This window comes from Phaseolus vulgaris, chromosome 1 (assembly GCF_051622355.1).
Source record: "Phaseolus vulgaris cultivar YP4 chromosome 1, ASM5162235v1, whole genome shotgun sequence".
Taxonomy (NCBI): domain Eukaryota; kingdom Viridiplantae; phylum Streptophyta; class Magnoliopsida; order Fabales; family Fabaceae; genus Phaseolus; species Phaseolus vulgaris.
The window spans coordinates 1,375,318-1,397,837 of NC_143498.1; the positions used below are offsets into that span (position 1 = coordinate 1,375,318).

The window sequence follows — 22,520 nt, forward strand, 5'->3', positions numbered from 1 at the left end:
CCGAAATAGTTTTTTCCCGAAATTCCAGGTAAGAATCTCCACTGAATTTGGGACAAAACGCGACAAATTTCAGGTCAAACGGATGAGTATTCACCTAGGAAAGAAATCAAACAGTTTCACACACAAACGAACCTTCCTTTCAGCCCTCGCAATGATAAATAAAAAATTTATTGCGAATCTTGTGGGACGAATTTGGAGCTCAAATCTCATCCAAAACTGAGTAGACACAATGACGAATGTCCGGTAAAAATTTCATACCAAAATACCCAAGGATTAAGACGCAGTAAGTCCCAGACCGAGGGTGAACGAAACTGGTTTTCCGAAAATATAACGTCCTGGCTTTTCCTCCCCGTATCTTCTTTTTGAGATTTCTCTATGGACCTGCCTCCTTACCTGGGTGCAAACAACATATGAAAGTACTTGTGTGAATTTTTTCAACGCAATACGGACCCATAATAAAATTGCAGAAAGTAGGGCAAAATTTCAAAAGTTTCTTAGAGGATAGGATAGCCTTGGTTTTTACAAAATTTCTGAAAAATTCACCCGAAATAGTTTTTTCCCGAAATTCCAGGTAAGAATCTCCACTGAATTTGGGACAAAACGCGACAAATTTCAGGTCAAACGGATGAGTATTCAGCTAGGAAAGAAATCAAACAGTTTCACACACAAACAAACCTTCCTTTCAGCCCTGGCAGTGATGGATAAAAAATTTATTGCGAATCTTGTGGGACAAATTTCGAGCTCAAATTTCAGCCAAAACTCAGTAGACACAATGAAGAATGTCCGGTAAAAATTTCAGACCAAAATACCCAAGGAGTAAGGCGCAGAAAGTCCAAGACCGAGAGTGAACGAAACTGGTTTTTCGAAAACAAAACGTCCTTGCTTTTCCTCCCCATATCTTCTTTTTGTGATTTGTCTCTGGACGTGCCTCCTTACCTAGGTGCAAACAACATATGAAAGTACTTGTTGTATTTTTTCAACGCAATACGGACCGAGAATAAAATTGCAGAAAGTAGGGCGAAATTTCACAAGTTTCTGTAGAGGATAGCCTTGGTTTTTACAAAATTTCTGAAAAATTCACCCGAAATAGTTTTTTCCCGAAATTCCAGGTAAGAATCTCCACTGAATTTGGGACAAAACGCGACAAATTTCAGGTCAAACGGATGAGTATTCACCTAGGAAAGAAGTCAAACAGTTTCACACACAAACGAACCTTCCTTTCAGCCCTGGCAGTGATGAATAAAAAATTTATTGCGAATCTTGTGGGAGGAATTTGGGGCTCAAATCTCAGCCAAAATTGAGTAGACACAATGACGAATGTTCGGTAAAAATTTCAGACCAAAATACCCAAGGAGTAAGGCGCAGTAAGTCCCAGACCGAGCGTGAACGAAACTGGTTTTCCGAAAACAAAACGTCCTGGCTTTTCCTCCCCGTATCTTCTTTTTGTGATTTGTCTATGGACCTGCCTCCTTACCTGGGTGCAAACAACATATAAAAGTACTTGTGGGAATTTTTCAACGCAGTACGGACCCAGAATAAAAATGCAGAAAGTAGGACGAAATTTCACAAGTTTCGGTAGAGGATAGCCTTGGTTTTCACAAAATTTCTGAAAAATTCACCCGAAATAGTTTTTTCCCAAAATTCCAGGTAAGAATCACCATTGAATTTGGGACAAAACGTGACAAATTTCAGGTCAAACGGATGAGTATTCAGCTAGGAAAGAAATCAAACAGTTTCACACACAAACGAACCTTCCTTTCAGCCCTGGCACTGATCAATAAAAAATTTATTGCGAATCTTGTGGGACGAATTTGGGGCTCAAGTCTCAGCCAAAAATCAGTAGACACAATGACGAATGTCCGGTAAAAATTTCAGACCAAAATACCCTAAGAGTAAGGCGCAGTAAGTCCCAGACCGAGGGTGAACGAAACTGGTTTTCCGAAAACAAAACGTCCTGGCTTTTCCTCCCCGTATCTTCTTTTTGTGATTTGTCTATGGACCTGCCTCCTTACCTGGGTGCAAACAACATATGAAAGTACTTGTGTGAATTTTTTCAACGCAATACGGACCCAGAATAAAATTGCAGAAAGTAGGACGAAATTTCACAAGTTTCGGTAGAGGATAGCCTTGGTTTTTACAAAATTTCTGAAAAATTCACCTGAAATAGTTTTTTCCCGAAATTCCAGGTAAGAATCACCATTGAATTTGGGACAAAACGAGACAAATTTCAGGTCAAACGGTTGAGTATTCACCTAGGAAAGAAATCAAACAGTTTCACACACAAACGAACCTTCCTTTCAGTCCTGGCAGTGATGAATAAAAAATTTATTGCGAATCTTGTGGGACGATTTTGGGGCTCAAATCTCAGCTAAAAGTGAGTAGACACAATGAGGAATGTCCGGTAAAAATTTCAAACCAAAATACCCAAGGAGTAAGGCGCAGTAAGTCCCAGACCGAAGGTGAACGAAACTGGTTTTCTGAAAACAAAACGTCCTGGCTTTTCCTCCCCGTATCTTCTTTTTGTGATTTGTCTATGGACCTGCCTCCTTACCTGGGTGCAAACAACATATGAAAGTCCTTGTGTTAAGTTTTTCAACGCAATACGGACCCAGATTAAAATTGCAGAAAGTAGGGCGAAATTTCAAAAGTTTCGGTAGAGGATAGCCTTGGTTTTTACAAAATTTCTGAAAAATTCACCCGAAATAGTTTTTTCCCGAAATTCCAGGTAAGAATCTCCACTGAATTTGGGACAAAACGCGACAAATTTCAGGTCAAACGGATGAGTATTCAGCTAGGAAAGAAATCAAACAGTTTCACACACAAACGAACCTTCCTTTCAGCCCTGGCACTGATCAATAAAAAATTTATTGCGAAACTTGTGGGACGAATTTGGGGCTCAAATATATGCTAAAACTTAGTAGACACAATGACGAATGTCCGGTATAAATTTCAGACCAAAATACCCAAGGAGTAAGGCGCAGTAAGTCCCAGACCGAGGGTGAACGAATCTGGTTTTCCGAAAACAAAACGTCCTGGCTTTTCCTCCCCGTATCTTCTTTTTGTGATTTGTCTATGGACCTGCCTCCTTACCTGGGTGCAAACAACATATGAAAGTACTTGTGTTAATTTTTGAACGCAATACGGACCCAGAATAAACTTGCAGAAAGTATGACGAAATTTCACAAGTTTCGGTAGATGATAGCCTCGGTTTTTACAAAATTTCTGAAAAATTCACCCGAAATAGTTTTTTCCCGAAATTCCAGGTAAGAATCTCCACTGAATTTGGGACAAAACGCGACAAATTTCAGGTCAAACGGATGAGTATTCACCTAGGAAAGAAATCAAACAGTTTCACACACAAACGAACCTTCCTTTCAGCCCTGGCAGTGATGAATAAAAAATTTATTGCGAATCTTGTGGGACGAATTTGGGGCTCAAATCTCAGCCAAAACGCAGTAGACACAATGACGAATGTCCGGTAAAAATTTCAGACCAAAATACCCAAGGAGTAAGGCGCAGTAAGTCCCAGACTGAGAGTGAACGAAACTGGTTTTCCGAAAACAAAACGTCCTGGCTTTTCCTCCCCGTATCTTCTTTTTGTGATTTGTCTATGGACCTGCCTACTTACCTGGTTGAAAACAACATATGAAAGTACATGTGTGAATTTTTTTCAACGCAATACAGACCTAGAATAAAATTGCAGAAAGTAGGGCGAAATTTCACAAGTTTCGGTAGAGGATATAGCCTTGGTTTTTAAAAAATTTCTGAAAAATTCACCCGAAATAGTTTTTTCCCTAAATTGCATATTAGAACCTCCACTGAATTTGGGACAAAACGCGACAATTTCAGGTCAAACGGATGAGTATTCACCTAGGAAAGAAATCAAACAGTTTCACACACAAACGAACCTTCTTTCCAGCCCTAGCAGTGATGAATAAAAAAATTGTTGCGAATCTTGTGGGACAAATTTGGGGCCCAAATCTCAGCAAAAACTCAGTAGACACAATGACGAATGTCCGGTAAAAATTTCAGACCAAAATACCCAAGGCGTAAGGCGCAGTAAGTCCCAGACTGAAGGTGAACGAAACTGGTTTTCCGAAAACAAAACGTCCTGGCTTTTCCTCCCCGTATCTTCTTTTTGTGATTTGTCTATGGACCTGCCTCCTTACCTGGGTGCAAACAACATATGAAAGTACTTGTGTTAATGTTTTCAACGCAATACGGACCCAGATTAAAATTGCACAAAGTAGGACGAAATTTCACAAGTTTCGGTAGAGGATAGCCTTGGTTTTTACAAAATTTCTGAAAAATTCACCCGAAATAGTTTTTTCCCGAAATTCCAGGTAAGAATCTCCACTGAATTTGGGACAAAACGCGACAAATTTCAGGTCAAACGGATGAGTATTCACCTAGGAAAGAAATCAAACAGTTTCACACACAAACGAACCTTCCTTTCCGTCCTGCGAGTGACGAATAAAAAATTTATTGCATATCTTGTGGGACGAAGTTGGGGCTCAAATCTCAGCCAAAATTCAGTAGATACAATGTAAAAATTTCAGACCAAAATACCCAAGGACTAAGGTGCAGTTAGTCCCAGACCGAGAGTGAACGAAACTGGTTTTCCAAAAACAAAACGTCCTGGCTTTTCCTCCCCATATCTTCTTTTTGTGATTTGTCTATGGACCTGCGGCCTTACCTGTGTGCAAACAACATATGAAAGTACTTGTGTGAATTTTTTAAACGCAATACAGATTCGGAATAAAATTGCAGAAAGCAGGGCAAAATTTCACAAGGTTCGTTAGAGAATAATAGTCTTGGTTTGCACAAAATTCCTGAAAAAATCTTCCGAAATAGTTTTTTCATGAAATTGCAGGTAAGAATCTCTACTGAATTTGGGACAAAACGCGACAAATTTCATGTCAAACGGATGAGTAATCACCTAGGAAAAAAATCAAACAATTTTACACACAAACGAACCTTGCTTTCAGCTTTAATGGTGATGAATAAAAAATTTATTGCAAATCTTTGTAACTAATATTTTCACCGGACTATCGTCATAGGAAAAATAAATAAAAGTAAGAATATATTAACTTTTATGTCTCAAAAAGGCATTTAAAAGGACTAATATCCCAAATCACAAGATGATGTTTTAGCAACAATCTGTGTTCCGACTTCACAGAATCACATAGAGAATGGAAGAGAACATTGCTGGATAATGACACACACCGAAGAAAGCAAAGACAAGCAAAATGTAGAACTTTCTCCATCACCTCCATAGACACTTAGCACTTGTAACTGCATTTTTTTCTCAACTAGTGTTATTTATTTTAAAATATTTGAATAGGTTACAAAAGGGTTGTTTTGGTGAAAATAAAATTCTATGGAAAAATAATATTTTAATTTTGGTGGTGCTATAGTTGGCATGTGATACCTTCTCTGCAGTGTACAGTACCTTATTTTGCAGTACATGACCTACTCACTAAAAGACAGATTGAGCTATTCTTAATTTCTCATAATATACTTGGCTCACACAAACCAGACATGTGCATTCAAATCTCAACCCACAGACACACACACTGTAGCGGAGAAAGGATAAGAAGTAAACGATATTTGTTTAAATCAAAATGTTCTCTCTTCCCCTTTTCAATCTCATCCTTCTTCTTTATATCTGTCTTTGCCACCTTCCACATGGAAGAAAATAAGATAAAGAAAATGGTGTGTATGTGTTTTAAAATGAATACAGGAAAAAAAACAAGAGAGAATTAGAAAAATAAAATCATTGTTAATCGATTTTGGTAAAAAAAAAGTTGTTTGTTACAGGTGAAAATATGTTTGTAGTGGTTTTAAACGGCTAATAAGCAGCCACTAAAATTCATGCAGAATTTCCCATGGTTTTGTTTAGGCTCATTCTTTTACTTAACATAATAGAAGCATATTTGTAACTACATTGTTCCATTATTTTGAGTCCAGCAAACTACCCTTCAAAATTGGAAGTGGTGTGGAAGTGGAAAGGGGAAGGAAAATGTGTAGTGAGCAGTGGCTAGTAATTTAAGTTAGTTGCACATCTGGCAACACATTAGGTGTCTAAAGAAGATTCGAAGAACACAACAATCGAGGAAACAGTGTGTGTATTTGACTTTGAAGGGTGCGCATATTTTATTTGTGGGCAAGGAAATTTAAAAAACAAAATAGTGTAACAAGGTTGATTGATGAAAGAAGGTTTTAGTTATGCATGTTTTTAGATGTAGCTAATGTGAAAAGTACATGTTGTGTTTTGGTGATTGAAAAATTGAGAGTGGTTAAGGAGTTGAAGAAGGAGAATGGAATCACATTGGTTATAAAATTAGTTGTCACGTGAAGGTGTGTTGGAGGTGAAAATAAAAGCAATTACTAAGCCCCATGTGGGTTGGGGTACACTACAGAACAACACATCATTCAAATGTTCTGCGCATCCTAGGACCCGCCACCGACACCTATCCAATTTAACTAATTTAATTATCTATCACCATTTTTAGAACACACTTTATGCCTTTCAGCAATCTTTTTTCATTTTTCTTCACACTTTTCAATTTTTTAAACTCTTGTGTCTCATATAAAAAAAAAGTGAAGTTTTACAAGTAGGTGTTGATGGTGGTAGAGAAAAGAAAGAAAGAATAATATTAGCGTGTGCTACCAACTTTTCCTCTTTTTTTGATTTTACCCTTTACGGCTACACTGATTTGAGAGACGCCACGCTTCTTCTCTCTCTCACTTGAGTTTAAATGTAATTTTTGTATGCCACTCTCTCCACTCCTCTTTACTTTCTTATCTCTCTCTCTCCCTCCCTCAATCTCTCTCAAATCTCTCTCTGTGTTCATTCATACAGCAGAGGAGGCATAGAGCGAAGATGTCGCTCACCGTGGCGGCTCTCCTTTGTCTTTCTCTCTTCGCCGTCGCTGCTGTCGCTGAAGATCCCTACAGGTTCTTCAACTGGAATGTTACATACGGAGACATTTATCCACTTGGTGTTCGCCAACAGGTTCTTCTTCTTCTCTCTTCATACATATACTTCTGTCGTGTTCGTGTTCGTGTGTTCGTGTTCGTGTTTGAGGATCTCATTCATATATATATATATCACCCACACATACAGGGAATACTTATCAACGGTCAATTCCCAGGTCCAGACATTCATTCTGTTACAAACGACAACCTCATCATCAATGTCTTCAACAGCTTAGACCAACCCTTTCTCCTATCCTGGTACTCTCAAAACTTATTATCTTCCCATTTTTATGTTTCTTCACTCTCACACCAACTCAAAAACTTCTACCCTTCTCTCTTCACGGGTGCATGCATCCACATCTCCTCTATTTCTATTTATTATTATTTTTTATTCATTTCTCCTTTTCTATATATATATATATATATATATATTAAATTCCATTAAGCTAACTCTTCCATGCTTTAACACTACATTTTGGTTTTTCGATGAACTAGACATACACATACTTATATGATGTCACAACTAACATTTACCTGTATATATTTTTTTTTAAATTCATAATACATGTTGAATTGAACTCATTTAATTTAAAATATTTCAAGTTTTTTTATTACATATGAAGACTTTGTAAATATTTATAGACTTAACTACTACACAACTACTTTTAATTCAGATTAGCTTACTAGTTTATCATACATAACGTTACCAAGATGAATGATTTCAGATACGCACGAGATTTATTTTTGTTATATATCTTAAATCTCAATGATCTAACTATTAAATTTGTTTTTTATTAAATATATTAAGTCTACGAATTAATACTTGTGAAATTGATTTCCGATGTATATTCAATTTCAATCATCTAGATTGTGCAATTAGAAATTCCATTTAATTAAATCAAGTCTATATAAACGTTTTAGAAATTAAATTTATTTAATTTAACATATACTGTATGTTCTTTATAATATAAGTAAACATGACCTATACAAGTACTTGACTGGAGCATTAAATTTGATATGTATAATTGCTAAGATGGCGTCAAATAATTAAGTTATAAAAATTAAATCCATTGAAAAAAAGAACTCCGTGGATCATTATTTTCAGAGTAAGTTGATTTGAGTTAAAAGAAAATGATCGGTGGGATAGAAATAGGATTTTTTTTTATGTTGGCACCGAAAGGGCAAAATATATACGTGATTATATGGCAAATATGAAGTGATTATTCCATATAAGTGCGTTTGGTTTTCCAAATCGGGGAAATGAAGAAGACGAAATAGTGTATGATTCTGAGTTTGATTTTCTGTAATTGCTTAGCCAAGAAGCCAATAATTATAGTGTGGGCCCATCTACTTTATTCATGCTTTGCTGTTCTCTGCTGGAGATTGTGATGGAATGGATCATCACTTTCTGCCACCGAAAACAGAGAACTTTACTTTTTTAACATCAACTGCATCAAAAAAGAAATCTCTGTTCCAACGTCTCCCATTATTATTTGGATGTTTTTTTAATGTACTTTGATGTAGTAAAATAAAGTAATGTTGGAAAACACAGGAACGGGGTGCAGCAGAGAAGGAACTCGTTCGAAGACGGGGTGTGGGGAACAACATGTCCCATTCCACCAGGAGGGAACTTCACATACATACTTCAGGTGAAGGATCAAATTGGAAGCTTCTACTACTTCCCGTCTCTGGCATTCCACAAAGCTGCCGGTGGATTTGGAGGTCTCAGGATTCTGAGCAGACCCAGAATTCCTGTCCCTTTCGACGATCCCGCCGGTGATTACACTGTTCTCATCGGAGATTGGTACAAGTTCAACCACACGGTAATATCACAAAAAACATCACTTTTCTCTCCTCTCTCTTCCTTCCACGTTCTTCCAATAATATTCCACAACCAACACATGCCTGTCAATTCTCACGCAGCTGCCTTTCTGCCTTCAAGTCAAACCCCAACTAATTTTCTCCATGCATTATTCACACATGCAACTAACTGTCTCTTAAACAAATCACCATCTTGGTTAAATTAAAAAAAAAATGTTAAATTCCTTACCTTATTATATGCAACTTTTCTGTTGTTGTTTGAAATATGATATGAACGAGGAATTGGATAAATGGTGACCCTTCTGTTTATATTATTTTAACAGGATTTGCAGGCTATTCTTGATAGAGGTAGTAAGTTGCCTTTCCCTGATGGAATCCTCATCAATGGTCGTGGCTCTAACGGAGCATCTTTCAATGTGGAACAAGGTATCAATGAACCTTCTCTTCTTTCTCCTTAATTATTTGCCAAGTAAAATGCTGATGACCCAATTAGCTTTGCTCATCTCATATCTGCATTGCATGAGCACTTTTGTCTTATTCATGATTAAGATCATCGTTGAAGGAAAAACAAAGTTGTACATAACATAACCTAAGTGAGAGTGAGTAACGAGGGAAATAAATGATTTTGTATGTTGGGGGCACACGCAGGAAAGACGTACAGGCTGAGAATATCGAATGTGGGGTTGGAAAATTCCCTGAATTTCCGCATACAAAACCACAAATTGAAGCTGGTAGAAGTGGAAGGAACCCACACGGTTCAAACAACGTACTCATCTCTTGACGTGCATGTGGGTCAGTCTTACTCTGTTCTGGTCACTGCGGATCAACCTGGTCAGGACTATTACATCGTCGTCTCCTCTCGATTTACCTCCACAGTCCTCACCTCCACCGCCATTCTTCGCTACGCCAACTCCGCTGGCCCGGTCTCAGGCCCACCCCCCGGTGGACCCACCATCCAGATTGATTGGTCTCTGAACCAGGCCCGCTCCATCAGGTACCTTTTTTTCTATCAAATTCATTGCTTTTGTGTATGCGCTCTGAACTGAACCATGAAACTTAAATGGTTGTTTCAGGACCAACCTGACAGCAAGTGGACCTAGGCCGAACCCGCAAGGATCCTACCACTACGGTCTGATAAACACCACGAGGACCATCATACTGTCGAGTTCAGCAGGTATAATAAATGGCAAGCAGAGATACGGAATCAACAGTGTGTCTTACGTTGCTCCCGACACTCCTCTTAAGCTCGCCGACTACTTCAAAATCCCTGGTGTTTTCCGTGTTGGAACCATTTCCGACAGGCCCACCGGTGGCGGCATTTACCTTGACACATCCGTTATGCAAACCGACTACAGAACATTTGTGGAGATTGTCTTCCAAAACGACGAAGACGTAATTCAGAGCTACCATCTCGATGGCTACTCTTTCTTTGTGGTTGGGTGAGTCATCGCTCGTCATCCATTATTCATGTGCTTGGTCAAATTCTTACTTTGTGAAACGTTTGTATTGTGTGTATGCGTAGTATGGATGGAGGACAGTGGACGGCTGCTAGCAAGAACCAGTACAATCTTCGAGATGCAGTTTCGCGGTGCACCACTCAGGTGCGAATGACACGCATTCCGTCTTAACAATGCAGTATTTGGTAATCAAAATGATTGATAATGTGGTTGTTGGTGCAATGCAGGTATATCCCAAGTCATGGACCGCTATCTATATTCCGCTTGACAACGTGGGAATGTGGAACTTGAGATCTGAATTTTGGGCACGCCAATACCTCGGCCAACAGTTTTATATGCGCGTTTACACAACATCAACCTCAATCAGAGATGAATATCCTGTTCCAAAGAATGCTCTGCTTTGTGGCAGAGCAAGTGGCAGACACACTCGACCCCTTTGAGCTGCCAAATCCTTTCAATCAATATCAAAAGCAGTTTACTTTTCTGCTTCTGATTTTTGTATTTATTAGTTTCCGTAATTCATGGTATGATTTAAGCCAAAAGTGACCCCAGCTCGAGGTCATGTTAATTCTTTTCCAGAAAAAAAAAAGAAACAATATTCTATTTTTACTGTTTGTATTGCATATGAATGTTGGCATTTAGCTCTTGGCAAGTGTAATTCATTCATCATTGGTAGTTCCTTTAGATTTTACCTCTCCAAACACAGAACTTCAATATTAAGTGTTCAAACCAAGATATTACCTATCGATACCATTGGAAGAGACTGATATATTCATGATCGTGAAAATAAGCATTTTCTCAAACTAAATTAGCATTAGTAGCCACTGATTACAAAGGCAATATTCATACTGGCAGAAATTACACTCCATCAAGAAATCAATTAATTAATTTAAATGTAAAAAATAAAAAGATATATATATATATATAAATAATTGAGGATTAGAAAAAAATTATATATATTTTTAAAAAATTTGGAGATTAAAAGCGCAAAAAAAAAACAGAAAGACCAAAAAAATTACATATAAGAATTAAAATGAGAAAAAAAAATGTATAATTTAGCTTTTATCAATCTGGTGGTTTATTCCTTTTAAATTTTAACCTTTAATTTGTTGATTACTAGGCTTGTTTAATTCGCTTCATAAACTGAACATTCGAAAAAGATTTTTGAATCTGAATATAAATATAAATAAAATTAATTAACTGTTTATTTGAAAACAAAATATAAAAAGATAGGAAGAATGTGTTGGGAACAAAATATAAATAAAAGGAAGCAAAATAAGAAAAGGAAGTTAATTTAAAAATCTGAAGAAATAAAATCGAAAAATAGGGAAACCCGCGCAGTGCGTGTAGAGTGAGGTGAGTAGGTTATCAGCAATGGAGGAGCAGAAGCAGGAGGAAACCGTAAAGCGTTTGAGTGGTGAAGAAGAAGAACACAAATTGGAATCGGAATCGGAATCGGTGCAGGCTTTGCCCTCCGACGCTGTGAAGGAGTTGTTGTCGGAAGGGGTCAGTTTTTCTAATTCATCTTCATTCTCTTGTTTCTCTTCTGCTGAATGCTATTTCACATCACATCACAGGTATGTGCGCGTTGCATCTTTCGCCTCTTCGGCCTCCATGGCCGCGTCTATGCTTCTCCTCCTTCCCTCTCTTCTCTCTCCCCCACCACACATCAACTTTGCACACTTTGCTTCGGGATTCTGCAGTTCACGTGTTATTCAGACGACACCCAAACGCTCCTTCAAAATCACAACCTCCCACTTCTCATTGCTGACACGGTTAAACGACACGCCTATCAGTTCAATACCTTCTCCCTTGAAGTTTCCATCCCACCAATCATTCTCCACAATGATAACTCTCTTCGGTAACAAAGCTTCTTTACATTTTACTTCTTTTTATTTTGTATTTGTGTTTCTCTATTCCTCCTTATTACCGTTATTTTGTTAGGTTTATGTATATCTTATGCGTTTAATATTCATAGGAGTGTCTTCTATTTGTTTAATTTTTGTAGCTCATATATGAAAACCAAATTCGGGTCCCAACCTTGGTTCCAGGAAAACTTGCATACTGGATGCATATCTACAAAGGATGCCTTAAAGTTTTCTCTAATATATCCTCTTGAAAATCTTCTGGTCAGTCATTTTTTCGTATCAGTCAAGATGTTTATGTTTTGGTCCATTTTGTTTTCTAGTGACTCTTTACAGAAATTTATTTTTGCAGGAATGTAAATCGAGTATGGGCGATTTCCGCATTCGTTTGACTTACACTCACCCTAAAGCATCAAAGGGGGATCAGAAAGGGTCAGATAGTGCCCAGACTTGCAAGAGAAGAAAAATAGGCATGCCCAAGTTTATTAATGATCCTGTGTCTTGTATTTTCATTGGTCTTTTTATGAAGAAACTGTGATCATTAAATTGAGCTGTTATTTTCTCTGATTGCATACAGTATTGTGCTTTTCAGTGTGACTGTTTCAGTATTCAGAACAAAGTACAAACCAATGAATTCATGAGTATTCTTATATGTTAATAAAATGGTCTTCTCTTGCACTGGTATACCATTTGATTTTTATTTTAATATTTTATAGGTGAGTCCAATATTGATGGAGAAAGACCTTTTAGCAATTCACTTGAAAATGATTTCTCTGACTGCGGTGAATTCCTGCTAGAAAAGGTAATTTGCGATCACCCTCCTTTTTTATGACTAAATATATTGCAGATTTGTCAGAATGCAGTCTCTTAAATTTATGTGTGTGTATCATAAATCCTTGTTGATTTTCATGGTGGGTTCACAATGAGAATTATTTTTTGTTTTGCTTTATAGTAGAAAAAAGGTTGCTTACTTTGCCTTCATTGTCTATTTCTCTATTGAGATTATATATGACTCTATTGCTAACTTGGCTTTCCTTTCTTTTAAGCCAAATGAGCCTTGCCATTTTGCTTTCTTTTGCTACAGGACGCCTTTATATTTTGGTGGAAGATATCTGAAGGTAATGAATTTGTTATCCTCCCCCAATCTTTCTAGTTGGACATTTGGACTAACTTTCTGAAGTCATTACATGAATCAATGTTCTTTAGCATACATGTTTCTTCCTCCAGCAATGTTTTAAAACATCATAAACGTTGCATTTTTTTATCCAAATGCCACTCTTATAATTTACATGTTCTGATATGTCATGTGGCATGATAGACATATTGAACATGTGGAGGTAATTATGTGATACTTAATCTAAACTGTTAGTTTACTTTATGCACTTTCAAATATAGTTGAAATAAATTATGTATTGTAATTGATCAACTCACAAAAAAATAGATTCTTTATGTAATGGAATATAATTTACTTTGTTTGTTCTAGATGTAATCATATAACTGTAATTTGCAAAGTAATGATAGACAAAGAGTGAATATTTCTTGTGCAAATTCAAATTTATGTGTTTACTTTCATGGCAGTATTCACGGAATGTGAGTCAAACATGCTGGATCATTGATGATGAAAGAATGGGAGAAGCATCGGTTGAGGTACTGTCTATTTTGCCTGGCAATAGTTGTTGTCTTTTATGTTTCCTTTTAATGTTGATTGTGAAAAGTGACAACAATGTTTACAATCATTGTAGGAAATAATTGGTGGAAACATCCTCCAATCCTGCCAAGGTGATAGTTTTAAGTTTCATGCTGCAGGCAGAGAAGATATCGATGTACTAAAAATTTGTAGTTTTGTCCTTTTAAAAAGTTTATTGATGAATGAACTTGTCTGATACGGAACTGTTCTAGGTCCGAATGTTGGGTCCAGGCAGGCCCTTTCTTGTTGAAGTGCAAAATGCACGACATATCCCATCTGAACTGTTCGTAAAAGATGTAGAGAAAAAGATAAATAACATGGAGAAGAAATTGGTAATGTTGTAGCTGAACTGGTGGTGTATCTCTATCTTTTATTTATTTCATGATTACTAAATTCATTTTATCATGTGTTTGTGTAGGTTAGGGTGAAAAATCTGAAACTTGTGGGTAGTGATGGCTGGGACCTTATGCGTGAAGGTGAAGCAGAGAAGCAGGTCTTTCATTTTTATTCTTAATAACTAGTTACTTTTATTTCTTTGTTGATGTCTTGTAGCTTTGATTCATCTACTGTTTTATCTAAATATGCATCCTAACTATTACAATCTTAAAACTGTGTAGAAACAATATGCTGCTTTAGTGTGGATTTCTCGTCCTCTAAAGGATGAAGATTTTCAATGTATTTCTTCACACAAGGATTTGGTAAGCTTCTATGTTGCGTATTACTTCCTATCAAACATGTATTTTGTATAAAAAAGTTTAACTTATACATACAAAAGCATCAACTGTGTTGTTTTCAGTATCTGCATCATTTGACTTTGGCTGACTAGCTCAAAGACATGTCCGTCTATTTTTGTAACGCATCCTGATTGTATATCTGTCATTTTAAGCCTTTGATTTATCCATTTCGTACTTCTATAGCCATGTCAATTGAATCCATGTGTAGTGCGAATATTGATCTGTCATTCATCCCCTGTTAGGTCAATCTATCAATTATAAATCATGCTTTTTGTTTTAATTTATGAATGTGGTAATCACAATTTTTTTTCTTATTTGAGCAGAAACTTTTGCAGAGGACCCCAATAAGGGTGCTACATCGTCGCAGTCCTTTAGACCGGGAAAAGATTATTCATTGGTAGGATTCTCCCATATAATGATTATATCCCACGTTTACTATATAAATGCTGCATTCAGACACGTAACTGAAATTTCACCATCCCTTACTGTTTCTCAAATCTTAGGATGAAAATAGAGGCAATTGCTGGAAGTTCCCAATATTTTCTTTTGCACCTATGTACTCAGGTAATTTTATATTATCTCTTTTTAAGTGGCTGAACTACTTTTTAAGCAGAACTTAAGTTACGGTTTTATGTTTAAGCACCTCTGACTTTACAGCTCCATGCTTCATAGACTTTTTACATTTTATTGGCAATTAATGGTGAAAATATGATGAATAATATTTGTCAAGAAAATCTAATATAAGTACTATTTATGGGTGAAAGTAAAAGGATTTATTACATAGGCCATGTAACTACCATTTCTGTCTTTTGAGTGCAATAAAACAAGCGAAGGACATACCATGATCTATTCTCCTCAGGTTTCACTCCCAATAATTGTTAGTGCACGTTTGTTAAACATATAAAATCCGTATTTCTCTCCGTTATGGGCTTTCCGTTTTAAAATTTGTGACTGAATTAAATTAGAGATACATCCGAGTTAACATTATGTTAAACATCCCTTATTCATTATGTACAATGGAATCTGTAATCAGTAATTACTTGAAAGTCTGAAAGATCTAATATGTTTATACTTGTACAGGCTGGGACCTATATCAAGGAATTTGTTCATGGGGATCTTGGACGCACCCATCCTAGGTACGACATACTTTCAATTTATGGGAAGTGATAAATGTATTACTTCCTTCGAAACTGCCTTGAATACGTTACCATATTGGTAAGTGCCTTATTTATTATGGTTTTGCAGCATTGGATCAATTTTGGGATGCAGGGCTGAAATTTTGCAACTTGATGTCACAGACATCAAAATGGAATGTTTCCTGACATAACATCATTGTTGCTAGACTCTAGAGTGGACAGTACTATGACGAGAGATAGACACATGTGCATCTTCAAGTAGAGCTACTTTTCTTCTAATTATAGCTTTATGATTGAGGTTTAGGTTCTATTTAGTTTGAATTTGTGTAGAATTGATCTTTTGAAAAGAACTTATGTTTAGGTTAAAGAATTGATTTTATGTAGACTGTAAATTACTTCGAATACAAGTTCTTAACATTTTAAATAACTTGTTGTGCAATTTAATTTTTCTGGTGGCTAACATCCGTAAAGGAACATGGCCGAAGATGTTGCATAATATCAGGATTAGATTGTGTTGGTCATGTTTGGTTTATTCGCTGGAATCACTTAAATAATAATATTATGAAATACAATTGAACCACTAGTGAATGGAAACGTGTTCAATGGACATGTTTTTCAATGATGTTAATGTTTAAAAATTCAGTTGTCTTGACAATCAAACAGAGGAAGGTATGTTCCTATGTGTTCAAGGGAGAAAGCTAGCTCCATTCAAATTAAACAGGATCATATAAAACATCAATCACATTTTTGTATGGCTATGATCCCTTACGTGGGTTGTTGGCCTCCCCCAAAAATTCAAATCTCAAGGGGCTTGTCCTGTTGTCCACCAATGCAGTTGTTTCACTACAGTCTATCTATCTACTCAATCCAATGCGCATCTAACATTTTGGCCATGAAACTGTACCGGTCAGCAGCTTCATCTATCTGCAGTAAACAACTAATTTAACTTAAAAACCAAATACAACAATCAACAATGGGAGTAGAAGCTAAAAAGGAACCAGATCCTAAATCTATTACCATTTTCTTTGTTGGACGCCCTGCACCATGCCCAGCCTTGCATTCAATGCGACCAATTATAGGGTTCGTCTGGGGACTTTCATCAAGACTATTAACGAGGACATACTGCAAGGTCTGAAAAAAAAATCAAAATACCAGTCAAAGAGGGCAGCACCACCCAGAATCTTCACAATGCAAGTAGTGATTTGATAACTCAAGTCTGCAACATATTTTTTAGTTAGCAAAAATAATTCAATAAATCAAAGTTGGAAAGTTTCTCCAACAGACTTACCGCCAATAGCTTTAATGAATGCAATGGCACAACACGATCATCATGATCAGCAGTCAACAGCATTGTCGATGGGTATTGAATTGACTGATTGGGATGCTTTTCCCAAGGTCTCTGGACGTTATGCAATGGAGAGTACCTAAGACAAGGTAATAGAAAACCATCACTACACTAAATAAAATAGTAACAGGAATATCATATTTCAACTTATAAAATATAAAAAATATTGTTATATTTCATGATAGATATAATCATACTCACTTGATTAGCCAATGAAATTCTTCCTCCTTGTCTGAACAACCATAATCTGTGGTCCAAGCATGACCTGAATAACAAAAACAAATCAATATGATACAAAACAACAATATAGTCGAGAAAACAGGACAAAACAAACCTATCGTAAATTTGTGGAACCGTAGCATGTCCATAACACCAACATGAGCCAGTGCACAACCGAAAAGGTCAGGTCTCTGTTCACAAATTTGGGGAGGTTAGAAATACAGCTAACTCAATAAAAGTGCACTAACAAAATTTCAGAGGACCAAACACCAAAGAAGCCCAGGTGCAACTCCCAAATAAATGGCAAATGAATCATACTTGATTTATGCAAGCACCAACAAGAAGTCCACCATTGCTTCCACCCTCGATGCATAACTTCTTTGGTTTGGTATAACCAGCAGATACAAGATATTCAGCTGCTGAAATGAAGTCATCAAAACAGTTTTGCTTGTTTGCAAGGGAGCCAGCTTTGTGCCAATCCTCCCCATATTCTCCACCACCACGAATATTTGCTATGCAGAAAACAACACCTAAATGTCTCGCCAGTACAGTACGACTGATGTTGAAATATGGTGTAAGACTGATGTTAAAGCCGCCATATCCATATAGCAGACAAGGGTGTGAACCATCCAAAACAATATCCTTTTTGGCAACAATAAACATTGGAATCTTGGTGCCGTCTTTACTAGGCACAAAAACCTGAAATTTGTAAGGTATATTAAAGAATAGAACATAATAAACAACACAGGTTCTGAAATAGACAAACAAATAATGTGAACTTTAAAATAGGAGAACTCATCTAAGCATCAGTGAATCTTTCTCTTTTTCATTTTTCCCTTACCTGATTGACTTGAAACTCAGAGCGGTCAAACCCAGGGACGACAATCTCACGAAATATCTTCATATCAGGAATTTGTGTTCTCAGGTCGCACTGATATATGATTCCAGGAGTCAAAAAGCTTGTAAAACCAATGAAAACCTCGGAATCTTCACGCCGCCCAGAAATTTCACTGACTGTGCCAATGTCAATTGGTAATTGATGTTGCAAGGAACCTGTTTCCAAGTCTCTGACTTGCAGAACATATTTCACATCACTCAAGTAGCTCACAATAAGTTTGTTACCATTTACAGCACGTGCTGACTCAAGCACATCTTTTTCAGACTCTTGGATAACATCAGTCCAAGCATTTGGTTCTTTCAAATCTACTCGAACTATTTTATATTTTGGAGCATCTTTGTTAGTTAAAAATGTAAACAAGGTGTCATCATTTGCAATGGCATGATATTGTCCATCGAATTTATCAACAAGCTTGACAAATGGAAGGAGGGAATTTTCATTTCGAAAACTTTCCAGCCCGTTTGGAAGTTCAGACAAGTCATAGTAGTAAAGCTTGTTAACTGGATCACACCCTTCTTCAATATACAGAAGAAGATACTGCGCAATCAACAAAAGAGACAGTTTTTTAAGAAATTTGATATCGTATGCATGCATTATCACAGTAAAGCTCCTTGATAAAGGAAAATCATATAAATTTAACATTAGCTCCTAAAAAAAATGTAAGAAAAAACAACCATAGTTCATTCTACCGAGGGTAGATATTACACGACAGTGGATTGCTCAATCGTTTTTTTTTACAATAATTAGAACATTGCGTAAAGGATCCAGGTAACGTGATAGACTTGGCATAAACAAAGAAACATCATTGGTATTAATAATACTAAAAGCCTTGAGGTAAATAAGAACATAACGTAGGGAGCACATTTTCGTATCTTATATGTACACATAATATTACTCAGCTTCAAAGCAATGACAAAAAAAGTACCTTCCCGTCCTCGGTAACACTTCCTCCAAACATATGTTTAGGATTTTCAGGATCTCTCCAACACAGAATGTCTTCCGATTGATCAGTACCCAAAAAATGATAATAGAGTTCATGATGAAGGTTCGCATTAGTTTCAGTCCCAGCATCTGCCACTTCTCCATTCCTACTCAGCAAAGCAATGTAATCAATTCAAAATTACGAATCAAGAAGATATGAAACTAACCCCATCATGATATCCCTGAGAATGTCTACGATTAAGTTATTTACAATAAATAACACCAAATATCAATTTGAAATTTCAATCCCAGAAAGAACACGAGAATGGAGATGACATACTTTGGAGCTGGATAGCGACTGTAAAAGAAACCTTTGCTATCATGCGTCCAACTAATGGAGGAAAACTTGACCTGAAACATTAATCATTGGCATGATCTTGATTTGAATTCTTTTCGGTCAAGAGATTCAACTCAACATTGTTCTGCGAATCAGATATGGATACTAACCCAAGATAAAGTATCAGACTGAACACTCTTGTCCTGAATACGCATGAGTTTTATTGTGACCCAGTCGCTACCACTGGAACTAAGTCCATACGCCAAGAACTCGGCATTTTTGCTCACGGACAGCGTGTTGAGGGAGACAGTTCCATCTTCACTGAACGCATTGGGATCGAGCAAAACCTGAGCCTCAGCCTCCAAACTGTCCTGCAAGTAAAGCACGCTCTGCGCCTGAAGACCCGTGTTGTGGAAGTAAAAGTACTTATTCCCTCGCCGGAAGGGAGCGTTGTAACGAGGATTATCAAAGAGCTTCGTTATCTTATCCGCCAGCTTGCCCCTGCACTCGCAACTCTGCAGCACCGAATCCGTCAACGCCACCTGTTTCTGCACGAACTCTTGCACTTCCTCCGCCTCCGGATTCTCCAGCCTAACAAAACCAAATGAAAACGAAAATGAAAATGAAGATGCAATACAATGGTGAAGTTGGCTGCATTTCCATACCATCGGTAAGGATCGGTGATGTTGACGCCGTGGAAGTGGTCAACGACGGAGTGGTCTCTGCGAGCAGTGGGATATTGGATTGGTTGGTGCCGAGCGGAAAGGGAAACCATTGTTTTGGTCTTAGGTATTGAAGAAAACCGAAGAAGAGAAGGAGAATGCGATTTGAAGAAGATTAAGGTTGTTGTGGTGGAATTTAAGGAGGCGAGATTTGAATGTCTGGTACAAGGATTTAGAATATGCCGACTTAATGACAACATTGTTTCGTTATGTCACTTTTTACACCCAACACACTCTCCTTATATTCTCCTTCTTCTCATTTTATCCCATTCTTTTTTTTCTTATTTTAAATAAATAAATAATAAAATAACTCCTTCCTTCAAAATTTGTGGAGAGGTCATTGGTTCCTTTCCATGGATGACGCCATTTTGTCTATGACATAATCCATATTCTCAAATTTCCCAATATATTATAACATAAATAAATATATTTTAAATTATCAAATGTCTCTTCTCCTAACTCACTATTATGGTCAACTTTTTAAAATAAAAGTTAACTTATTCTTCTCATTTGCTTTTTAATTCCCAGAGAATATACTTCATCATACTTTTTCATGTTTATACTTTATTATAGAAAACATTTTCCAACGTAAATATAAAATATAGTCCCAATAATGATTTTCAAATTTATTTTGAATTAATAAACATACAAATCCTTGAAATAACTGAACAGAAATTAGAGATGGTATTAGGAAGAAAACAAAAATAGCATGGTAATTTTATAAATATCCATTTATATAAGTACGAGTGATGTAATAATTTCATATATGAACTTCGTGCTTCTTTTCAGTTTGATATAGTTAAGATTGGATTATTTTTAATCAAATTTAAAAATTTAATCCAACAAAAAAATTGTTCAATTTCATATTTTTTATTGGATTTATTTTAACTTACAAGATAATTTTATTTTATACTTTTTTTTCCTTATCTTATAAGTTTTATTCTAAATTTATCAAAACAAAATCTAAATATTTCATTAGTTAAGGAAACATTGATATTGATACATAGAGAAGAAAAAAATTGCTTCTTCGATTTGTAAATTAATGGGTGAAATTGAACGTTGGGCCGGATGGGCTGTTGGTTTTGTTCACTACAAACGCATACAAACACTGATAGTCTTTATTCTCACCTCCTTTTTTAATAAGTTCACATCCAATATTTTCAAAAGAAATACAAATGGACAAATATATTTTTGGAAAAAACAAGTTTCCTTGAATAAATTTTATTTATATATCCTGATACATAATGAAAATATATTTTTGTTTATAAAAATAAAAAACATGCTCCTATTGTTACCATATCCCTGAAAGGAATTAAACAAATTGGAGAGATTCTTTTCTAAATACAAAAAAAACTTTAGCATCCATTTTTATTAGTTATAAAAAAAATATGAAAACAAAAAGAAACAATGAAGTAGAAATAGATTACCAAATGAGAGTGGAAGAGAATGAGGATTATAAGATTGGAAAGAGAAATAAGTGAATGATAATTAGAGATGTGGATTAACATATAAGAACAATGTTATTATTTATTGATTCAAATCGTTTAGTGATAAATTAAGAATTGAAAATTGGGAATCAAATATTTATTATCAATAAAATATATTTTTATTACTTAGTCTTACTTCATGTTGGAAGAGGTTTTTTAGTTTCATTAACAAGTCCATATAAAATATTACTATTCACACCTCAAAAAGGTAAGGCTGTGTTTCTCTGAAAAAATGGTTTGAGTTAATTTATTTAGTAAATTGATTTTGAAAATAAAAACTTATTTGCAGAGAAGAAAGTTATTAATTAAGAAAAACAAACAAGTCTTAATACTAATGATGGTGAGAATCTGATGATGTAAGTTCCCAGAAAGGGTTGGCATGAAAAAAGAAGTAATGATTGAATGAAGACAATAAGTGATTTGGCAAACGCATTAATGCAGAAGCAATTACTCCTCTTGTCACTGCCAAACGCGATAATCATATAGTGCCTTACACCGATGCATTATCATTACTGCTCCTTTCTATGTTCCAAAAAATATCTAAATAAATTCAAAATACTTCCTTTAGTAACTATTTACACTACTCTCTTAAGAACATTTGTTAAATTAGTTCATTATAATTAATAATGTAATAAATTTAAATTTTATTTAAAATATATATATATATATATATATACAATTAAATATTTTAGATAGTGGTAATGACACTCATTAATAGACTTAACTATAAACTACACTGCAAAAAAAATGTACTCTAACTATATTAGTTAAAATCAGAATATATTTTTATATTGAAATTCACATTAGAAATGTATTTAAAATCACAATAAAAGAAATTTTAGTTAATTTTTTTATTTGAAAATTTTAATTAGTGCTCTTATATTTTTTTTATGAGTGTCCTTATTATTAG

General features: G+C 35.8%; 3 protein-coding genes across 4 annotated transcripts; 2 read left to right on the forward strand and 1 right to left on the reverse strand.

Annotated features, from left to right (window-relative positions):
* The first annotated feature begins 6,623 nt into the window (after positions 1-6,623).
* LOC137816290 (L-ascorbate oxidase homolog) lies at positions 6,624-10,943 on the forward strand. The gene is made up of 8 exons (XM_068619376.2): positions 6,624-7,018; positions 7,130-7,239; positions 8,534-8,804; positions 9,126-9,228; positions 9,451-9,796; positions 9,876-10,241; positions 10,325-10,403; positions 10,487-10,943. The coding sequence occupies exons 1-8, from the start codon at positions 6,887-6,889 to the stop codon at positions 10,697-10,699; spliced, it is 1,620 nt and encodes a 539-aa protein (XP_068475477.1). The 5' UTR covers positions 6,624-6,886; the 3' UTR covers positions 10,700-10,943.
* Positions 10,944-11,548: 605 nt separating this feature from the next.
* On the forward strand, positions 11,549-16,108 carry LOC137816291 (Pseudouridine synthase family protein). 2 transcript variants are annotated; one of them, XR_016523189.1, is made up of 15 exons: positions 11,549-11,765; positions 11,837-12,120; positions 12,268-12,388; positions 12,477-12,594; positions 12,841-12,926; positions 13,171-13,242; positions 13,703-13,771; positions 13,867-13,903; positions 14,024-14,143; positions 14,230-14,304; positions 14,429-14,509; positions 14,869-14,942; positions 15,049-15,109; positions 15,626-15,681; positions 15,791-16,108. XR_016523189.1 is itself a non-coding variant. In XM_068619379.1 (15 exons), the coding sequence occupies exons 1-15, from the start codon at positions 11,634-11,636 to the stop codon at positions 15,870-15,872; spliced, it is 1,512 nt and encodes a 503-aa protein (XP_068475480.1). In that variant the 5' UTR covers positions 11,549-11,633; the 3' UTR covers positions 15,873-16,108. The 2 variants fall into 2 exon arrangements, 1 of the variants encoding a protein (XP_068475480.1); XM_068619379.1 differs by having other exon boundaries at positions 13,867-13,947.
* Positions 16,109-16,265: 157 nt separating this feature from the next.
* LOC137816289 (uncharacterized) lies at positions 16,266-20,358 on the reverse strand. Its single transcript, XM_068619375.2, has 11 exons — positions 20,067-20,358; positions 19,572-19,992; positions 19,405-19,475; positions 19,069-19,231; positions 18,087-18,680; positions 17,564-17,944; positions 17,361-17,436; positions 17,228-17,291; positions 16,970-17,105; positions 16,699-16,812; positions 16,266-16,605 (listed from the first exon to the last, which is right to left on the reverse strand). The coding sequence occupies exons 1-11, from the start codon at positions 20,321-20,323 to the stop codon at positions 16,540-16,542; spliced, it is 2,343 nt and encodes a 780-aa protein (XP_068475476.1). The 5' UTR covers positions 20,324-20,358; the 3' UTR covers positions 16,266-16,539.
* Between the last annotated feature and the right edge of the window lie 2,162 nt (positions 20,359-22,520).